Consider the following 19,215-nt stretch of genomic DNA (forward strand, 5'->3'; position numbering starts at 1 on the left):
AAGAAATGTTGAGGCTTAGCTCAACTGGTGCATGGTATGATGATTGCTAGAAGTGTATGGAGTAAGAATTCATCTTTTCTATTACAGATACTTACTTTTGACCTCTCCCATCTTTTTTTCCACAGGAAAAGGCAGGTGCTAAACAGCGTCAAGGTCAAATCCAGAATAAGGAAGCAATTCAGGAATATATTGCTGGGGCAGAGAGCATTGCAGAAGATCCAGCAACCAGGGATTATGTTGTCATGCGAGCTCGGATGATGGCAGCAAAGTCAGTTTACTGGAAATCTGAAAAAAATAATCAAAAGCTATTTATCTTTTCTCGATAGTGTTTTTGCAAATCTAATTATGTGGACTCTTTTGGCATGTTCAGTTTGAATCATTAATTGCAGAGTAATTTTAAGTGACTGTTCTTTCTCCTTTTGTCAGGTTGCTGGGAGCACTTTGTTGCTGTATTTGTGACCCAGGTGTAAATACTGTTACTCAAGAAATAAAGCCAGCTGAATCATTGGCTCAGCTACTGCTCTTCCACTTGAATTCTAAATCTGCCTTGCAGAGGATTAGTGTTGCGTTAGTGATTTGTGAGTGGGCAGCCTTGCAAAAGGTAGGATGTTCCTGCAGCAAAAATAAGTTTGGCTTACTACCTTAATCCACAGCTTATCATCTGCCACTTAGCTTTAGGTAAAATTTTGGTTAATAAGCTAAAATGCTATTTGTATGTATAAATACTAAAATGGGAAAGGTAAGGGGAATACGTTACTTAATAGCTAAATGCCAGCTGTCAGAACTATGAATCCGTAAATATGTTCAATTTCTACAAATAACTCTATTCTCAAGGTGTGTGTTATCAGGACCAGTGTTTCCTTTTAATGTGACTGTCTTCCTTATATTCACCGTCACTTCTGTTCTAGTGGCAGACTGAAGGTTTTGTTAATCGTTAATATTCTGGGTTACAAATGTTAATGGTACTTCTGGAGACTGGATTTTTGGAGTTTGTGCTTTTAGTGCCTAAAAGTGAACAAAAGAAACTGATTTCTGGGAAATACAAATTGCATCTTTTGCTGTTATAGGAGTGTACAGCTGTTGCTCTTTGTGTGCAACCTCGTTTACTTGGGGTCCTTTCGGAACACCTCTATTACGATGAAATTGCTGTTCCTTTTACACGGATGCAGAATGAATGTAAACAACTCATCTCACTGTTAGCTGATGCAAACATTGATATTGGAAACAGAGTAAACTGCAGTGTATTTACAATAGATCAAGCTAATGAACTGGTAAGTAGAAGTGCCTGCTCTTCCGTCAAATCTGTTCTTGTCTTGAAATATATCGTCAGCATAATTATTATACAGATGGTAACTTTCAGAAATAATGTGGTTACTTTACACATCTTTTGACATGAGGTATGGAACAGGTACCCCTTCCACTGCAGTGTTTACAGACTGTGCCAGAAATTGACTAAAATGCAAGGTAGATACTTAACAGGAGGGGAAAAAGAGACAGATTTATGTTTCACTGTTGAAATTTTCTTAGTGTTGAAATGTAAGAAGAACAAAAAGCAGACTGGAGCTCCCACAAACCTATTGTCAAAAGACTACTAAATTGTGTGAATTCTAGACCTTATTCCCACTGACTTCCCCCAAGAAGTGCTTTGAAGTCGTTTTTTTTCCTGCTTGTTCAGTTGGTTTTTTTAAACATTGATATTTTGAGATTTAAGTGTGCTAATAAAAGATAGCTCTTGAGGCAAAAAAGATGAGCACTTCAGCCGCCTTCTCTGTTGCCAGCTTGTTAGTCTTGCTTATCAGGGCAGGTACACTCTTGAACGTGAGAATGAAACAGTACAAATCTGATAGATGGAAGACTTGACCTGAACATTTGTAAGTAGAAGGCAAAAAAAAAAAAAATCCCCTCAGACTAATACTCTCATCTTTCCTTTACTTAGGAGCCTAACTAGTCTCTCAGTTGAGTAACTTCAGCATTTCCATGATGCCATGTAACTTGTAGTCTTTCCCAGGAAACAGGTGAAAGCAATGCTAGTGAGCCAGTTTGAGTGGGAAAGGATACAACAAGCCCTGCAGCTACTGTGTTGTGCAAACTTTTTCCTTAGATTTTTATCCCAGCCTCTTTCTGCAAAAGAAAACCAGCTTATAAACAACTCCATCATGCACTGGACTTTGCATATCTTTTCTGACCCCTTGTATTCATAGGATATTCTCCTTTGCTTATTCATCATGTGCTTAATAAATATTACCAGAATATCTGGATATATCTAGCAGGTATATCTACAATTGGAGGAGTATGTAAACTAATACTAGATTTGAAATGTTCATTGTATGCCTGATTTTCCCCTTGAGCTGCAGTTCAAGATTCCAGAAACTACGTTTTAGAGAATTTCTTGCTATTTGCTGAAAAAATGGAGATGTTATTTCCAGGTGAAGTGATATGTGTTCTGCCATGAGAACTGTGATTTCCAGAGGATATCCCATTATACAGTAAATAAAACAGATTAACTCTTTCTTTTATTAGGTTACTTCTGTTTTCAATGAAGTGACATCATCCTTTACTTTGAATTCTAAAGTTCTACAGCAGTTGGACAGTAAACGACAGCAAGTCCAAATGACTGTAACAGAAACGAATCAAGAATGGCAAGTGTTGCATCTGCGTGTCCACACATTTGCTGCATGTGCAGTTGTGAACTTGCAGCAACTTCCAGAAAAACTAAATCCTGTTATAAAACCTCTAATGGAAGCTATCAAAAAAGAGGAGAATACACTTGTACAAAACTATGTGGCTTCATGTATAGCAAAGTTACTTCAGCAGTGCACAACAAGGTCTCCTTGTCCCAATTCAAAGATTATAAAAAATCTCTGCAACTCCCTCTGTGTGGATCCACATCTTACCCCGCTAGCAGCATGTCCTGCACAGCCTCAGGGTGGCCATGAAAACTCAAAAGGTATGATATCTGGGACTGCCAGGATTCTTAAAATGAATATTTGAGCGAGTCTTTCAGTGTTGTTTTTTTTAAATGCCAGCAATTGAGTGTTCATTTAGTAGTAAGTACTTCATTTAGGTATCATAAATGACAAAGTATACAAATGTTTGTAGTTTTCAGGTCTTTAGGTATAGAAAACCATTGTTCCAGTTCTTATTCACTGTTGTTCAGTTATTGCATATTTATGATCACATTTCACTCATGTGTTATGAAGCTTTTGATTGAATCTGTATGGAATTTAGAATAGTCTGGTATAAAAAAAAATCTGAGTTGTATTGTGATCTGTAGGCTAATAATTAGATAATAGAGGTTGAGGACAATGTTTGAAATGACCAAAGAATGCTGTGCATACTGTGATCATGGATTTTCTTTAACTGTCCCTTGATAAAAATATATGGGATGAATGAACAACACGAATTAATCTTAATACTCTAAGATTCTAACCTGCTTTAGGGTTTGACCTTCAAAAACCTTTGGTTTTTTAATGAATGTGACCTCCTTTTGTCTCTGTAGAAACACATTCATGTCTGACTAAAAATGAAGCTGATAAGCATAAATAGAAACATAAACTGATGTAAAGGTACTGATGGCATATGGTATTGTGTCATGGTAGAGGTCTTGAACTTTTACTAAAGACACAGAGCATAACTTTAGATTTTAGAACATGATGTATTGTTTTATATGTAAAAATCAATTGTGCACAACTTTTTGTATTTGACTGAAGTTTTGTTACTTTTGTTTCTTGCTGAAGAAGTACATATATGGCACACTTTATAAGTTTGCACACTTATATTTTCTCTTCAAGTCTGTAATCTGCTTGACAGAGTAACTGTGCTTAAATTTTCCATCCCTGAGGACCATGACATTTTTTTTAAAGGACACTGAAATTTGCAAATGACCTGTAGTTTTAAACTACAGATTAAATTGTTGGTTGTTTTCTGCCTTCTCCTTTAGGCCCCAACTCTGATAAAGATGGGATGCATCATACAGTTACTAAGCACAGGGGAATAATTACACTGTACAGACATCAGAAAGCTGCATTTGCCATCACAAGTCGGCGAGGTCCTACTCCGAAAGCTCCAAAAGCCCCAATTGCAGATCTCCCCACTGGCAGTAGTGGAAGCATTCCTACAGAACTTGATGAGGTAAATGTCAAAAACTTGGGTTTGCAACTTGCACATCTGTTAGTTTGAATTCACTGGAATTGATAGTGTTATAATAAGAATGTCCAGGATCTTTTCATGAGAGAATTCAGTTGATGCAAAATTTTGTGATGCAAACAGCATATGTTGATGATGATGTTTTAACTCTTCAGTGTGTCATTAAGAAAACTAATTCTCCTGAAATACCTTACATTTAGTACAGGATGTGAATATCTTGATGTGGAAGTCCATGTGCATGGATTTATAGACTGTGCTGTGGCTGTCCTGTTAAACAGTTGCTCATCTTGATGCACAGTGAAAGTTCTAAAGCATTAAAACCACTATTTGAAACATGCCTGGCTTTAGGATGTGTGATTTCCATACTTGATATGCTGAATTTTCTTTGTTACTATTCTGTTGTTGAACTTCAGCATGCCTTAGTAAGGTCCTCACAGAACTGTGATTCCAAAGTAGTGTTGATTTTGTTCTTGATTATTCAAGTGATTGTTACCAATTCCTCTTTCAGGAGAGGATGGGCAAGAAGGCTTAATAACGAGTCAAGTATTCCTTTTAGGAAGGTTTGATAGTGTACTGCTGGTTTAGGTGTCTTATATTGCCCATATCTCCAAATCTATAGTATTTAAATAATATACTATTAAAAATTCATGCTTTTACCTTAATGAAAGAATTGTCCAGCAAATTTGTTGTAGGTAGCTGTAAACACAAACAGAATTGAATCCTTGAAAACTGTGGTTATTCTTCACTGTGTATGTCCTCACCGCTTTGTTAAATTGCTTAATTCTAGGCTCAGAAACCTTATGTTGTGCAGAGAAGAGGAGCAGAATTTGCCTTATCTACCATAGCTAAACATTTTGGTGCTGAAATGGCAACAGGGTTGCCACATCTGTGGGATGCTATGGTTGGATCATTAAGGAACAACATTCACACAAATAATTTTGGTAATTACACCTCCAATTTAAGCTGAGGGGGTTGATAGATTGGGTGCAATACGTCAGGCTTAAACTGAATACCTTTTCTGTTTTTAACAGACCGAAAGTCCTTACTGGAAAGAGGAGATGCTTCTGCCCAGGAGCTAGTAAATTCTTTACAGGTTTTTGAAACAACAGCAGCTTCGATGGATGCTCAACTACATCCTCTGGTAATCATATCCCAAAGCAGCTTTTGTATGAAGCAATTAAGTCTGTTCGTTGCCACTGTTTTAAATCTTTGTTTTGCAAGGGTTCTTTTTAAGTGTTTTTCTAATTTTGCTCAAATGGTGGTTTTATTGCACTTGTTAGCCTGCCTGCTCTCCATGTCCTGTATCCTAGTCTTGATAAACTGAAGATATAGCCTTCTACTTTCAGCAGTTAAACTGTTATGCCTCAAAATTTTTTTTCCTGTGTCCTCAAGGACGTTAAATTCTATATTTGTTTATGCAGGTTGTAGAATAAACCACAAAAACAAACACCTTACTACAATTTAGATCTGGCCTACCCTTTTCTAGATTAAATTGCCCTAACAAGGTTGTGTTTGAAGTTTGAGTTACGATAATGTTTGTGCTGTTGTTACATTGAAATCAACATCTCAGTTCGGCTTTATTCTAACTCCGCATCTCCTAAACCTCAAGAGCAGACAGGCTCCTGATGCAGGGAATGCGAAAACTATGGAAGACCTCAGTTATCCCCAAGTAGACTGGATTTGATTAGGTTTTTTCTTTTTGCTCACCACTCAGTGTACTAACATGTTATGGACAGTTCCAGGCTTTGTCGTGACTATTCTACATAGGAAACATATCCTGGAGTTAGGCTAGGTACAGACATAACGGCAACTTTCTTGTTCTGTTTCTTAACTTTTCATTGTTTCTTTTAAACCAGTATCTTACATTCAGCTGATACTTTCACAGAACTATCCTATCTGCAGTACTGTACTTCAGAATAATTTTTGTGGCAGTGGAAGAGGCATGGAGAAAGGCAACAGGATGATAAAAATAGAAAAAAGGTTCCGGTCTGAGGAATAAGTAGGCCAGAACTGTCTCAAAAGGATATGGTGGGAAAGGATGAGCCTGAGGAATGGCTGTGGAATTCTGAGCAGGTGGAGAAAATTCATATGGAACATATGGAGTTGTTTCTTATCTATTTTAATAAAATACTGAAGTGATTTGGAATGAATTTAGCATATGACAGGGAACGATTTTTGTTACACACGTATATATTCATACATTTTATAAATACACATGTGGTTTGTAGTTAATGTGTAGATTAGTTTTGGGGGTGCTGATACTGTATACTAGTATCAAAAAGAAAAATAAAACCACAACCGAAAACCTACATTGCAGTGTGTCGGAGAGTGGAATTGGTTCATTGTAACTAATACTTAGAAACTTCCACACTAGGAAAAAACTGACTAAGTTATCTAACATAAAAAATGTATCTGTGTTGATGAAAGGCACGCGTGTACAGATGTATCCCATTAAGAAGTGAATTTTCTTCTGTGTGTCTTCCTTGTCACATAGTTAATAAGACTCCCAACATGGTTAATTCTTCTGCCCAAACAAGTATGGGATGTGCGTAGGACGAATTTACTAGCCAGAAGGAATGTTTTAATCTAAGTGTCTGTATTTAACCAATAATGATTTTTTTTATAAAAAGTTCTGAGTACTTAGTACTGTATTTTCTCCAATGTGAAACACTTCCTTAATTATCAAGAGCTTCTTCAGTTTGCTTTTTGACTAAAACCCTAAACGTTTTGTTGCTCTTGATTTTAACTGTATTAGGGAGTCATACTTGTTCAAAGTTCAATTGAGTTTTGCTTCCGAAACATGTTTTTTTGTTCTGAACAGTTAGATTTCATAAGAAGTCATTTCAAGGATTCTTTGGGAGAATATTGACTTTTAAAGATTATGTACTTCATAATAATTCAGTAATTTGTTTATAATCTGTATTAACCATTTTTTTTCCACTCCCGTTATTCAGTTAATACAGCATTTGCTTCATCTTTATATGTGCCTTCAACATCCCAGTACTGCAGTGAGACACATGGCTGCTCGTTGTGTAGGTGTTATGAGCAAAATAGCTACCATGGAAACAATGAATGTCTTTCTAGAGAAAGTTCTACCCTGGTTGGGAGCAATAGATGACAACACCAAACAAGAAGGTGCAATTGAAGCTCTTGCATGTATCCTTTCTTGAGTATTCAAAAATGCAGAAACCTCTTTGCAGCTGCATAATTTGAAGCAACAAAAACTGTTGCCTGAAAAAAGTGAGAGGAGGAATGAAATAAATTAAGGTGTTTTCTTCTTGTCACACAAAGTGTGAAATCTGCCAGGTAGGATTGTCTGACATCAATTTATGAACTGTTAAAAGCTGTTTCCTTAATAACTGATCCAGGCGTAATGGAGCAGCTGGATGTTGGTATTGTTCCATACATTGTTCTTCTGGTGGTTCCTGTTCTGGGCAGAATGAGTGATCAGACAGACAGTGTACGTTTCATGGCTACTCAGTGCTTTGCAACGCTAATTAGACTCATGCCTCTTGAGGTAAGCTCAAGTTGTACATATATGAATATATATAAACTGTCCTATTTGTTTTCTCATGAGCCGCAGAGTCAAGCTTCTGGCATGTTAAATGCTGAATAACTAAATTGTTTTATAGATGTTGTGTCCATAACAGATACTTGACAATGTGTGCTTTATAATGTACAATGGGACCCTCTGTTAGTAATTTTGTAAATTAAAGTTAAGTTTCTCTTAAACTCGTTTCAACTGTGTGCATGAAGTTAAAGTGTATATTCATTAATTATGCATGTAATGCTGCTTTTGCTAGTTTTGGCTCAAAAGTCTTGCAAGTTACATGTGTGTTCTCCATAGCCAAGTGTGATGATGTATATGTGGTCAAGAGAGATAAATTAAAAAAAATACTGATCTAAAAGAAAAAAAATGAAATAGCAGTAATAGAAATAGTGTGACAATAAGTGCACTTACTTATTCCTACCTCTTAAAATAAAAAAAATACCCTCTAGCTTTGGGCAAAAGATTATAATTATGATCAAGTAGTGTTTAATCGGTACAGATTTGCTTTTCACTCCTCCTACAACTTGCATACCTCAGATAATTTCTAATACTGCACTTGGAGGACTGTAAGGCTTTTGAGTAACTTATTTTCACCAGCAGATGGTAATAGACAGTTCAGAATTCATTTGCATGTTCTAATGAGAAGAAAAGTCAGCTTAATGTGTTTAGTATCTTAATTTTTAATTTAGCGTAATAGAGCCTTTGAATCTGATAACTATCAATCTGCCTCAACTGGAGCGCTTTCTGAATGCTTACACTGAAACGCTGAAAGCGTTTCAAGCGAGCAATCTAGAAATTAATTTCTGGCATGCCGCTGTTCATTCCAATGTCATTCACACCAGTGCCTTTCATAGACATCTGAATACAATCTTCTGGAGTGTGTGTAGCTTAGATTTTTTAAGTAATTTTAACAGAATTTAGTGATCATCTCAAAAACGTGGAATACTTGTTTTATTAGTTGCATACTTAGGCATGATGAGTCTATGTTCTTTTCTGCACTTACTCAAGAGCTCCCTTAAGACTTCCTTTTCCAGTCAAGGGAGTTCAGCATCAGGTATTGAATTATATTAAGTATGTGAACTTAAAAATACCAGAGTTGATACTTGTTTGATTCCTTGCATATTACTGAATTTGGATTTATACAATTGAGGAGATTGCAGGTCTTTGCCACCTGTTTAAAATGTCTAAGCTGGAATAGGGTTTTGTTTCTTATTGTCTGTGTGAGAATTAAGTCCTGTATCTCTTACAATACTGCTTCAAAAATATTATCACAGGCTGGTATACCGGATCCACCAAACATGTCTGAAGAATTAATCCGAATGAAAGCTAAAGAACGTCACTTTCTGGAACAATTATTGGATGGAAAAAAACTGGAAAACTATAAAATTCCAGTACCAATTAAAGCAGAACTCAGAAAATACCAGCAGGTAACAGCTTCTATTTTTATAGCAATAAGTTCTAGTCTGATAAGGTCCTACAGAAAGGTAGGAGTTGGTTGGGTACTGGGTTTCTGGTTTTTGGTTTAGTTTTAGCTGTGCAGTGTTCATCTTGGACTCTAGGGCAAAGAAGAAGGAATTAAGTAATGCATGCCACTTACACTGTTTTTCTGTTCATGATATTTTTTTCCCTTCTGGATTCTGTCTTTTTTCGCTGACAGTAGCAGCTCACCACTGCAAGGCCAGGCCTCGTTGCACTGTTTGGCTGCTTCTGTTTCTCCCTTTATTCCCTTCTGCTTTGAGCAAATAGGCTGTAGGGAGGATACATTTATGATGGTAAATAAGCTCGTGGTTGGGCACTGATGGATGATAGAATATAAGAGATGTTTGAGGTAAAGCTTAACTAGTCAAAATCTGTTTTTTACTTCTGAAGCAGTCTTTTTATTTTCTGATTTCAGGATGGAGTGAACTGGCTGGCATTTCTCAATAAATACAAACTTCATGGAATTCTTTGTGATGACATGGGCTTAGGGAAAACCTTACAATCCATTTGCATTCTTGCAGGTGATCATTGCCACAGGTGAGCTTAAACAAATAACATTCTATCTTAATGACTTTAATAATAGGGTTTAACTGTGGTAGGCAACTGGCTGTAGGTGCCCCTGCTTGAATAGGGGTCCCTTCCAATCTCAACTGTTCTGTGAAAAATGGGGTTTTTTTTAACTTGTTCTGATATTCTTAAAGGGCTCAGGAATATGCAAGAACAAAACTGGTGGACAGTGTTCCTCTTCCCTCCTTGGTGGTGTGCCCACCTACGCTCACAGGACACTGGGTGGATGAAGTGGGCAAATTTTGCTCAAAAGAATATCTTAATCCTTTGCACTATACGGGACCTCCTACTGAGAGAGCAAGGTAATAGATTTTGCATTTATGACTTGGGTAGACTAAAATCATGCTGAATTTTGTTTCACTTTACTACTGCTACAGAGGCGTAGTTTGTGGGCATGGTAAAACTTGTGATGGCATCATTAAATGCTGAAATAATAGCATATGTAAGGGATGCTTAAGTTATGATCTCTTTTTTTTTTTTTTAAGATTACAACACCAGGTGAAAAGACACAATCTTATAGTGGCTTCATATGATGTTGTGAGAAATGACATTGACTTCTTCAGGTAAGAATTGGCTTGGTTTTTGGAGTTTTCAATAGCTTGGGGTTTTAAATGCTACTTAAATCTGTCGTCTTTCTTTCTAGAAATATTAAGTTTAATTACTGCATTCTTGATGAAGGCCATGTAATAAAAAATGGAAAGACAAAGCTGTCAAAAGCAGTAAAACAGCTGACTGCCAATTACAGGATAATTCTTTCTGGGACACCTATCCAGGTAACTGCTTTTCTTTGAAATTGGCAAGAAACTTGACTCTGAGACCTCCAGATTGTGGACTTTATTCTAAGGACTTGTTTGTGGAGTATCTAGGATAAAGAAACTATCTCCTGGGCTTTGTTGGCCAAAAACTCAGGGTGTGACTTAACACTTCCTACTGTGTTTGACGCACTTATGTTACAAGTGCATGTACAGGTGGTCTTGTAACTTCAGTTGATGAATAAGCCACAAAGTTCCAGGAGCTTAAAAGCCTAAAGTGTTGTGTTTGTAGTGTTTTATAGGCAGTATAAAATAAGTATGAAAATGTTTCTGATAACTTGTAACAATTAATTATTTTGAAAATAATGTAACAGGTGTTTCTTTTATGTTCAGAACAATGTCTTGGAGTTGTGGTCGTTGTTTGACTTCCTTATGCCGGGGTTTTTGGGTACTGAACGCCAATTTGCAGCTCGTTATGGCAAACCAATACTGGCAAGCAGAGATGCCCGAAGCTCCAGTCGAGAACAAGAGGCTGGTAAGGATCAAACATTAAATCTTGAATTTCTCCTTCCCTTCCTTTAAATGAGAATTTTTAATGGAAAGAGTGCTATGAGTTCCAATGTAAAAGATTGATGAAGGACAATGTTTTTGAAAATTACTTTTTTTCCTTTCTGAAATACTGTGTTGGTGCCCTTTACTTAGGGGTTCTTGCAATGGAAGCACTACACCGCCAAGTTCTGCCATTCCTGCTAAGGAGAATGAAAGAGGATGTACTGCAAGATCTTCCGCCCAAAATTATTCAAGATTATTACTGTGTTCTCAGTCCTCTACAGGTATGCTTTGAAAGTGTCTGGAAGCTTAGATTTTATTTCAGGACAGTTAAGACCACAAAGGAACCACTTCTGTATTCCTGGATCAGTCTGATGTCAGGATTCTCTGGATGGATTAAAGTTTTTCTAGTACATGTTTAAAAACTAACTTTCATCCAGTTGCATTAGAGTGTTTCTTTGGCATAATTTCTGGCATCATTCTACAAGATCAACATCTAGGCTTCTGCACACTGTTTAAATAATAGTTTCCAAAATGAAAGAAAATGAATTGCAAGATATACCACTGTTAATGCTGAACTTATGCTACATATAAAATAGCTTTCTTGATTTATGATAATTTAAAACTTTAATTCAGAATTAAATTCTAGAAATGACTATTCATTTTCTGTCAGGAAAACGTACTCATTCTTTTGTCTGGGGCCTGATCTACAGGTTCAGCTTTATGAAGATTTTGCCAAGTCTCGTGCCAAATGTGATATCGATGAAACAGTTTCTTCAATTTCACTGAACGAAGAAACTGAAAAACCAAAACTTAAAGCTACAGGTCATGTGTTTCAGGTAGAGAGTTCTTCAGTAATTTTTACCACCTATTCCGTTTTATTTCTGGTAACTGTATTTCTGGGTTTAATAAAATTAAAATAAAAATAGTTAACTTACACATTTGTGGTCATGGGATACAAATAAGAAATTCAGATTTTTGGATCAGATTGCCTAGAATGTGATGTTATAGCTATTATGCTTAAATTATGTTTTTCTCTTAAGTCATATCGAACAATCTTAAACTTAAGTGTGTTCCGCTCAACTCATGTTCAGTTATTTTGTGGGTGTTGTTCTCAATTAAAAACAGATTACTGAATGTGCAGAACTTCAAAACAACAAGGAACTAATTTTAATCTCATCAGTTCTACAAAATCAAGATTATAAAACATGAACAAAAAGTTTCCTTAAGGTTAGATCTGAATTTATGAATCTTCACGGTCTTGCAGAACTGCAGATTGTTTTGGCTAATTGGAAACAATAATTTTCAAAGGCTCAGCGAAGCTCTGCTGTGCATCTGCTGCATCCCACACTCACGGGAAGATGTGGGAAATGGTAGTCTTTACACTGTTCCTGCAACAGGAACCAAGATCATGCTCCTGACAGTTACTGGATACTGTTTGAAATAGAGATTTTATTAATATAATGTAAAACTTTATTTGAATGAGAATATGTGCTGAAATCAAAGCTGTTGAGTGTGGCGGAGTGGCCCCTATATTTTTCAGGCTTTTTTATCCTTTTCTGTACCTACGTTGTTGCTAACCAGTTGTTTGAACTTCATTTCCTAAATAAAGGCATTGCAATACTTACGGAAACTGTGCAACCATCCAGCATTAGTGTTAACAGCTCAACATCCAGAATATAAAAGAATTACAGAGCAGCTAGCAGCTCATAATTCGTCTCTTCGAGATATCCAGCATGCACCCAAGCTGTCTGCTTTGAAACAAGTAAGTAGACTCACGCGTTGTGCTAATTTTCTTAGTGTCTCTACTGATGTTTAGAAGGTTTTGTTTTATAAATTTCATGAAGGTTAAAACTGATTGTAAAACAGTAGTTAAGTAGCAAATGAAATGGAGTATGGAGGGGTTTAGTCGTATGCCCCATTTCTGCTGTTAATTCAAGGGGGAGAGGGAGAAGCACAAGCTTGCTTCAAGATGATGATGATTACATAGTTTTTGCTGCCATACTTTTATTCTTTCTGCTATCCCTCATGTTACAGAAGACCTTTTTTCCTATTTATTAAATGGGAAACTTATCTTTATAAAGCTACATTGTATTGCATAATTTAAATTTTGTAAGTAAAGCAAAACAAAGACTGTTACTATTCTGTCTCTAAATTTTTCATAGTTTAACAGTGAAGCCAAACTTTGTGTTATTACTTCAGTGACTGTCATTTACAGACTACCTTCTGTAGTCTATAGTTTCTCTTATTTCTACTTATGCTAGTACATCATTGTTAATATTCATGAGACCTACTGCCATTTTGGTGTTACGCTTTAATGTTCTTTTACTTTAAGCTGCTGCTAGATTGTGGTTTGGGGAATGGTGGCTCTTCAGAAAGCGGTACAGAAGCTGTAGTAGCCCAGCACAGAGTACTTATCTTCTGTCAACTTAAAAGCATGCTGGATATCGTGGAGCATGATCTTCTGAGACCTCAGTTACCTTCAGTTACTTACTTACGACTAGATGGTAGCATACCTGCTGGCCAGAGGCATTCCATTGTTTCACGGTAAGCATATCCCTTCATTAGTAATATGAGGATAACTGTAATGAACTGTTATTTTTATGGTACAAAATCGTTCTTTTGTCTGCCTCAAAGCAGTTGAGGTTCATAAAGTCATTGTTTAAATGAAACTTACTGTGCTTAACTTTTTTGAATGCAGGTTCAATAACGACCCATCTATAGATGTTCTTTTGCTCACCACTCATGTTGGTGGGTTGGGACTTAACTTAACAGGTGCTGATACAGTAGTATTTGTTGAACATGACTGGAATCCAATGAGAGATCTGCAAGCCATGGATCGGGCACATCGTATTGGACAGGTGAAAAATAGTTTCCCATAAGTTGTTTGGGTTTTTTTTTTCCCCTTGCTGAACTCCTCATACTTCAAGTGTGGATAAGGATGTAGCATATAGTAAAAGGGATTTCTGGGGTTTTCCACTGAGCTTCCATTCATACTGTTTTCTTGCAAAAAGTAGATGATGTAGTATGTACTTGTGTATCTTATCCCCGTCTGGGTATACCTTCTCTTCTGTACTTCCTGAGCTGCTGAGGAGATGCCAGGGAAGAATCACCCTTCAGTGGAGAAATAGATGCTCCTGAGTCAAGGAACTGAAGGGAAAGCCCCACAGGGTTGCCCTTTGATGCCTGGACAGGGAGAGAGTGATTGCTCTTAGTCTCTTTAGAGCCATAAAAAGTGGTGAATTCTTGACTTCCTGATAACGGATGCAATTGCCTCTTATTTGCTGGTATAGTTGCATTCTTTTCACCTGATGTCAGTCTGACTTACTGAGTACAATAACTGGATGGTACCTCCAAGCCAAACAGCTTTCATACTGTTTGTGATGACTGTTAAAAGGTTATCCTTTCTCAAATTCTTAAGATATTTTTTAGCTAAGTGTTCTTTTTTCTTTCAGAAACGTGTTGTTAATGTATATCGCCTGATAACCAGGGGAACTCTGGAGGAGAAGATCATGGGTCTTCAAAAGTTCAAAATGAATATTGCAAATACAGTGATTAGCCAAGAAAACACAAGCCTGCAGAGCATGGGAACAGAACAACTTCTTGATCTGTTCACTCTTGACAAGGTAAAAACCATTTTTACGAATACTTACCAAAAATAGAGTAAGCTTAGGGAAAAACTTTTCTTTGAAATGTAGAATGTAATGAGACCAACACTTGAAGTTGAAATGATGACTAGTAGACAGCTCTGAAAAACTGGAGGAAGTGATATTTCCCCGAAACAATCATCAGACTCAAAAGAATTCAGTATATTCTGGAGAACATTAGTCTGTATGTTTATTTTTTATTTCTTTTGTGAAGGATGGAAAAACTGAAAAAGCCGATACCTCTTCCTCTTCTGGGAAAGCATCAATGAAATCAGTACTCGAAAACCTTGGAGAACTATGGGATCAAGAACAGTATGACACTGAATACAATCTTGAAAACTTTATGCATTCATTAAAGTAACTGTCATGTATTCATAATTCAGCTGCTGCTAGTTCACTTATTTTTCTGCTGATATTCAGCAAACTTCAAAGCATATATAGTGAACCTTTAGCTTAATGTGTAAATAGACTTATTGAAAGAAGAATCTTCAAGCGATTGGCACCGAGTAGTGCCATCTGTTTCACTGGGGAAGTTATTCTGTCTTAAACGTTTGCACTGTGTAAAAGAACTTTAAATGTAAACATTGTGAGGTGGTTTGAATTTTACTTGTTCTGGATGGCTGCGAATTCTTGCTTGGTAGAATAATAAAACAAAGCAAGTTTTTACATATGTTAGCAAGTGTTACTTCTGTTTGAAGTTAAGTCCACCATTATTTCTTTCTGTATCCATAATAGTTTTGTATGGTTGTTTGAGTACTTCAGGTTGTTCAGTGTACATCTTTCTTTTAAACACAACTTGCTTTTATGTTGTATTAAATATAATTTTCAACTTAAATTTTCAGATCAGTTCAGGACTTCTGTCACCAGAGGCAAAGCCTAAAAGCCTTGAAAGTATTGAATAATTATAAGGCACTAGGTGTGTGCACCCATCTTTGTAAATTGAATATAAATATGATATACTCTTCAGTCTTTTGACACCATCTTAAGAGAACAGCTGACTTGAAATTTTTAATGTAATGAGCTATATTAAATACAGGTAATGGCCTATTTGAGGCCATGTTTGCATCCTGTTAGCAGGGGTGTACTTTTTTAATTTATCTATAAGGCTAGAATATAGCCACTTTGAGAGATGCATGTATTCAGTATGTTTCAATCCTATATATTTTTTGTAACTAAAAGAAGAAATAAAATACACAGACATTTTCCAAAAGTAGATTTTACACTGTCTAGGATTCTAAAATCCATGCTAAAGTAACTGTTTACTAACTGATGCATGATTTAAACCTTCTTAAAGGAATAGGGAGGAGTTTTTTTCTTTAGGAGGAAATATACGTAGAAGTACCTACATTCAGTTTGAGGGAATTGAATAGTTGAAATTGTGTAATGAAGATAGTAAAGGACTTCAATAGCAATGAACAAGAATAATATGGCTGTATGTTATACAGCTTTTTATAAGAAGGGAGGCAGTAGTAGAGGTGTGTTTCTAGATGTGCATATGCACCAGTATGTGCACTTTTTATAAATATTAAATTATAGATAACTTACAGCAGTTGTCTGAATACATAGAATATATGTATAAATATAAAACCTAAGGTTTGTAGCTTGCTGTGTGCATAAGCGTTGGAGCTTAAAAACCACCAGAGACCTCAGCCATGTAAAATAAGATTGTTTTAAAACAATATATATAAATCAAGACTGTTCTGCAGCATTGGAAATTAACTAATGTCACATTTCAGTAGTTATGAACTGCCATATTGTAACTAAATTAGCATTCCATGAAAATAAACAAAACTGGGAATATCTAACTTGTATGTTGTATATGTCTGTTTAGGTCTTTCTGTAGAGAAGACTCACTGTAGCTAATTAGGTGAGAAACTAATGCTTTTGGAAATTACAGCTGGATTGCTATATATATGTTAGATTATTTCTACCTTCATATGCAGAACTGTTCTGTTATGCTTTTAATAATCCAGGTGTGGGGGAGAGACAAGATGGGGCTTGGTGTTGTGTTTGTGGAGAAATTGTAATGCTGGAATACTAGGTACATTAAGATACATTGGTGCAGTGATTTGGTGATAGTGCCCAGAAATAACAAGATATTTAGTCTTAAAACACTGTGTATGTTTTTCTTTGAGTTTTATTAGTTGCAGTGCAGGAAACTGTTCAGCTCCTGTTGGAAAAGAAATACACTGCAATGGACTGCTTTAAACCAGTTATTTATCACATTGAGGTTGCTATGCAACCAGAATACTCTGTGATGGCTCTCTTGGATATGACATCAAAAGCACTCCTGCACCTGGGAAACTGGGGGGAGCAGAACCTACAGTAGTTGTTTCAGGATTATTACATGTACTGACTGATTCTAAGTGTTCTCTAAGTTAATACTTTTGAATGGAAGCCAGCAGGAACACTGCATTAAGTTTATTAAAAACATTTTTAGTTACCTTAATATTTAACTTACAACATTTTGCGCTTTCCAAGCTAACAGACCATTTTACCATGTTCTCAATAAACAAACTGCATTCAGTTACAGGAGAACTTAAGGAAGAAATGTGCTCTTGGAATGCCTCTAACTGCCCTTGACTTGTTTAATTGGTGTTCAGCTGGACCAGAACTAGGCTGAAATAAAAACTTCAAAGGTAGTGCATGGATGTCAGGTTCTCAGCATCAACCCTTTTCTCTACAGCTCTGCCCCTACTGCAGTGTATTATTTGCTAATGAAGACAAAGCCTCAACCTTGAATTGACTGCAAGTTCAGTCACTGCATGTCCCAAAACCCATGACCAGTGAGTGGAATCATGAATAGCCAAGGCTTGGTGCATAGTATGTAGTTTGCACTGAATTATTGGGCTATTTACATTATTTAATGGCATCAAAAGAACACCAATAGTAACCAAAGCAAGACCTCCAAATGTTAGTCCCAGATTCAAAGCTTTCTGGTTTATGGAAATTAACTACCTTTTACTGGTGACCACATTCTGGGCTGGAAGAACTGTTTTGACACTACAATGTGTAATGGTGCTTTTCAACTGAATCCTAAGACTGTTTGAAATTCTGCTTGAAACTAAATGGAAAAAAAATCTCCTGCAAGCCTGCACCGAGCCTCCATAAACATGCCTTCTGAAACATGTTAGTCTTGTCAGAGTGAGTTCTTATGTTTTTCTCAATGCGCCACATCTTTGGCATCCATTTAAGCAGGAAGCTGGTTTTTTTTCTGCGAATAGTTATGACTGTTGTGGGTGTTTTTAATCCTGCTGCCTAATGTTTTTGAGGTTTTTGGGTTTTGGTTTTTTTTTTTAAGCCTGCTGAAATCAGAATTACACTGAAGACCCAAGGTATGTGTACTCATTTAGGTAAACTGAAATTACTTCAAATTCAGTCTTTTGTTTGTTTGTTTTACTAGATGCCTATTATTTCTAGAAAGCTTGCATTTTACTTTAAAATTACCATATTTAAAGACAAATGCTTACACTTGCTATTAGTGGTAACACAAATTTTACTACACTTTTGTGGTTCTAAAGGATAACAAAGCAATCATCACATCTTTCTGATTAAGTCTTATTCTGAGAAGTAGGGCAATGTAAGCCATGTTAGGAGTTGTGGAAAATTTCTAGGATGAAAACACATACATAGCATTTAGTTAACTTGCTTACGAATGGTAAATAACGTGCTAAATATAGGCAGGCATGCAGCATTAAATAAAGCAGTGTTGTAGGGCAAGTGTGAAATCTTAAGGACCACAGCAATTACTGACTAGTGGCAAATTGCTTTGTCAACCAAACCTTGGAAGCTGCAGTTTTTTTCTTCAGACCAAGCAGGGACGTGCTTTATATCCTTTTACATCAAGGTTAAGTGAGTTATGTGAAGGGCAGCTCTCTCTGTATAAGAATTCTTAGAGAGATGATTATTTATCTGAATTCTTTCAGTGTCCCAGTAAAAGACATGAACTTTGAATTTGTGTCAGAAACTGCATTGGTTGGCTCCATTCTTTTTAATGATTTCACTAGTTCCTAATTATTCTTTTCCACAGCAGTTTTGGTGGTATACATTGAGTTACACTGTTTATTCAGGAATGAAGCTTTAGTTGCGCCTCTGGCAGCCAAAATCAGAGTCAAACTTTGGCTGAAATGGGGGATTCTGCTCAACAAGGTGTCTGAGAAAACCACCCTTTCCAGTAGAGGGATGCTAAAATTTTTTTTTTGGCCAACAGCTAAATATATGATGTTGAACTATGTTCTGGTTTGGTTTTGATTTTCAAAGACCTTCCTTCAGTAGCCTTTTGAAGTATGGAAGGATCTCCGGTTCTGTAGCGCTCTTCCTCTCTTTATTACTCTATTGTCCAGAATATAGCTGTTACTTAGAGCTTTATTGCCCTCTTAGTGCCTTGACATTAACAACTGCATGTACCTAAAGCAATCAAAATCTTAAGAATAGCTCAGGAAAGTGAAATATTTCAGTACTCCACCATTGTAATGTTGCTTTAATTGTTGTTCATGTTTAGATATTTATAACTGTTCAGTCACTG

At 36.4% G+C, this 19,215-nt stretch overlaps 1 protein-coding gene across 1 annotated transcript in view; it reads left to right on the plus strand.

The window, feature by feature from the left end:
• Nucleotides 1–16,491, plus strand: part of BTAF1 (B-TFIID TATA-box binding protein associated factor 1) — a 43,803-nt gene extending 27,312 nt beyond the window's left edge. Inside the window, exons 17-38 of the mRNA XM_069864310.1 lie at nucleotides 126–268; nucleotides 427–601; nucleotides 1,068–1,271; nucleotides 2,521–2,947; nucleotides 3,941–4,131; nucleotides 4,934–5,087; nucleotides 5,178–5,287; nucleotides 7,101–7,302; nucleotides 7,515–7,663; nucleotides 8,971–9,123; nucleotides 9,591–9,712; nucleotides 9,877–10,044; nucleotides 10,228–10,305; nucleotides 10,386–10,515; nucleotides 10,888–11,029; nucleotides 11,197–11,327; nucleotides 11,757–11,882; nucleotides 12,656–12,808; nucleotides 13,379–13,590; nucleotides 13,745–13,904; nucleotides 14,499–14,669; nucleotides 14,905–16,491. Of these exons, the coding sequence (XP_069720411.1) occupies nucleotides 126–268; nucleotides 427–601; nucleotides 1,068–1,271; nucleotides 2,521–2,947; nucleotides 3,941–4,131; nucleotides 4,934–5,087; nucleotides 5,178–5,287; nucleotides 7,101–7,302; nucleotides 7,515–7,663; nucleotides 8,971–9,123; nucleotides 9,591–9,712; nucleotides 9,877–10,044; nucleotides 10,228–10,305; nucleotides 10,386–10,515; nucleotides 10,888–11,029; nucleotides 11,197–11,327; nucleotides 11,757–11,882; nucleotides 12,656–12,808; nucleotides 13,379–13,590; nucleotides 13,745–13,904; nucleotides 14,499–14,669; nucleotides 14,905–15,051 (3,648 nt within the window). The 3' untranslated portion in view covers nucleotides 15,052–16,491. The remainder of the gene's footprint in view (nucleotides 1–125; nucleotides 269–426; nucleotides 602–1,067; nucleotides 1,272–2,520; nucleotides 2,948–3,940; nucleotides 4,132–4,933; nucleotides 5,088–5,177; nucleotides 5,288–7,100; nucleotides 7,303–7,514; nucleotides 7,664–8,970; nucleotides 9,124–9,590; nucleotides 9,713–9,876; nucleotides 10,045–10,227; nucleotides 10,306–10,385; nucleotides 10,516–10,887; nucleotides 11,030–11,196; nucleotides 11,328–11,756; nucleotides 11,883–12,655; nucleotides 12,809–13,378; nucleotides 13,591–13,744; nucleotides 13,905–14,498; nucleotides 14,670–14,904) is intronic.
• The last annotated feature ends 2,724 nt before the right edge of the window (nucleotides 16,492–19,215 follow it).

The sequence above is a fragment of the Phaenicophaeus curvirostris genome, chromosome 9 (genome assembly GCF_032191515.1).
Source record: "Phaenicophaeus curvirostris isolate KB17595 chromosome 9, BPBGC_Pcur_1.0, whole genome shotgun sequence".
Lineage (NCBI taxonomy): Eukaryota > Metazoa > Chordata > Aves > Cuculiformes > Cuculidae > Phaenicophaeus > Phaenicophaeus curvirostris.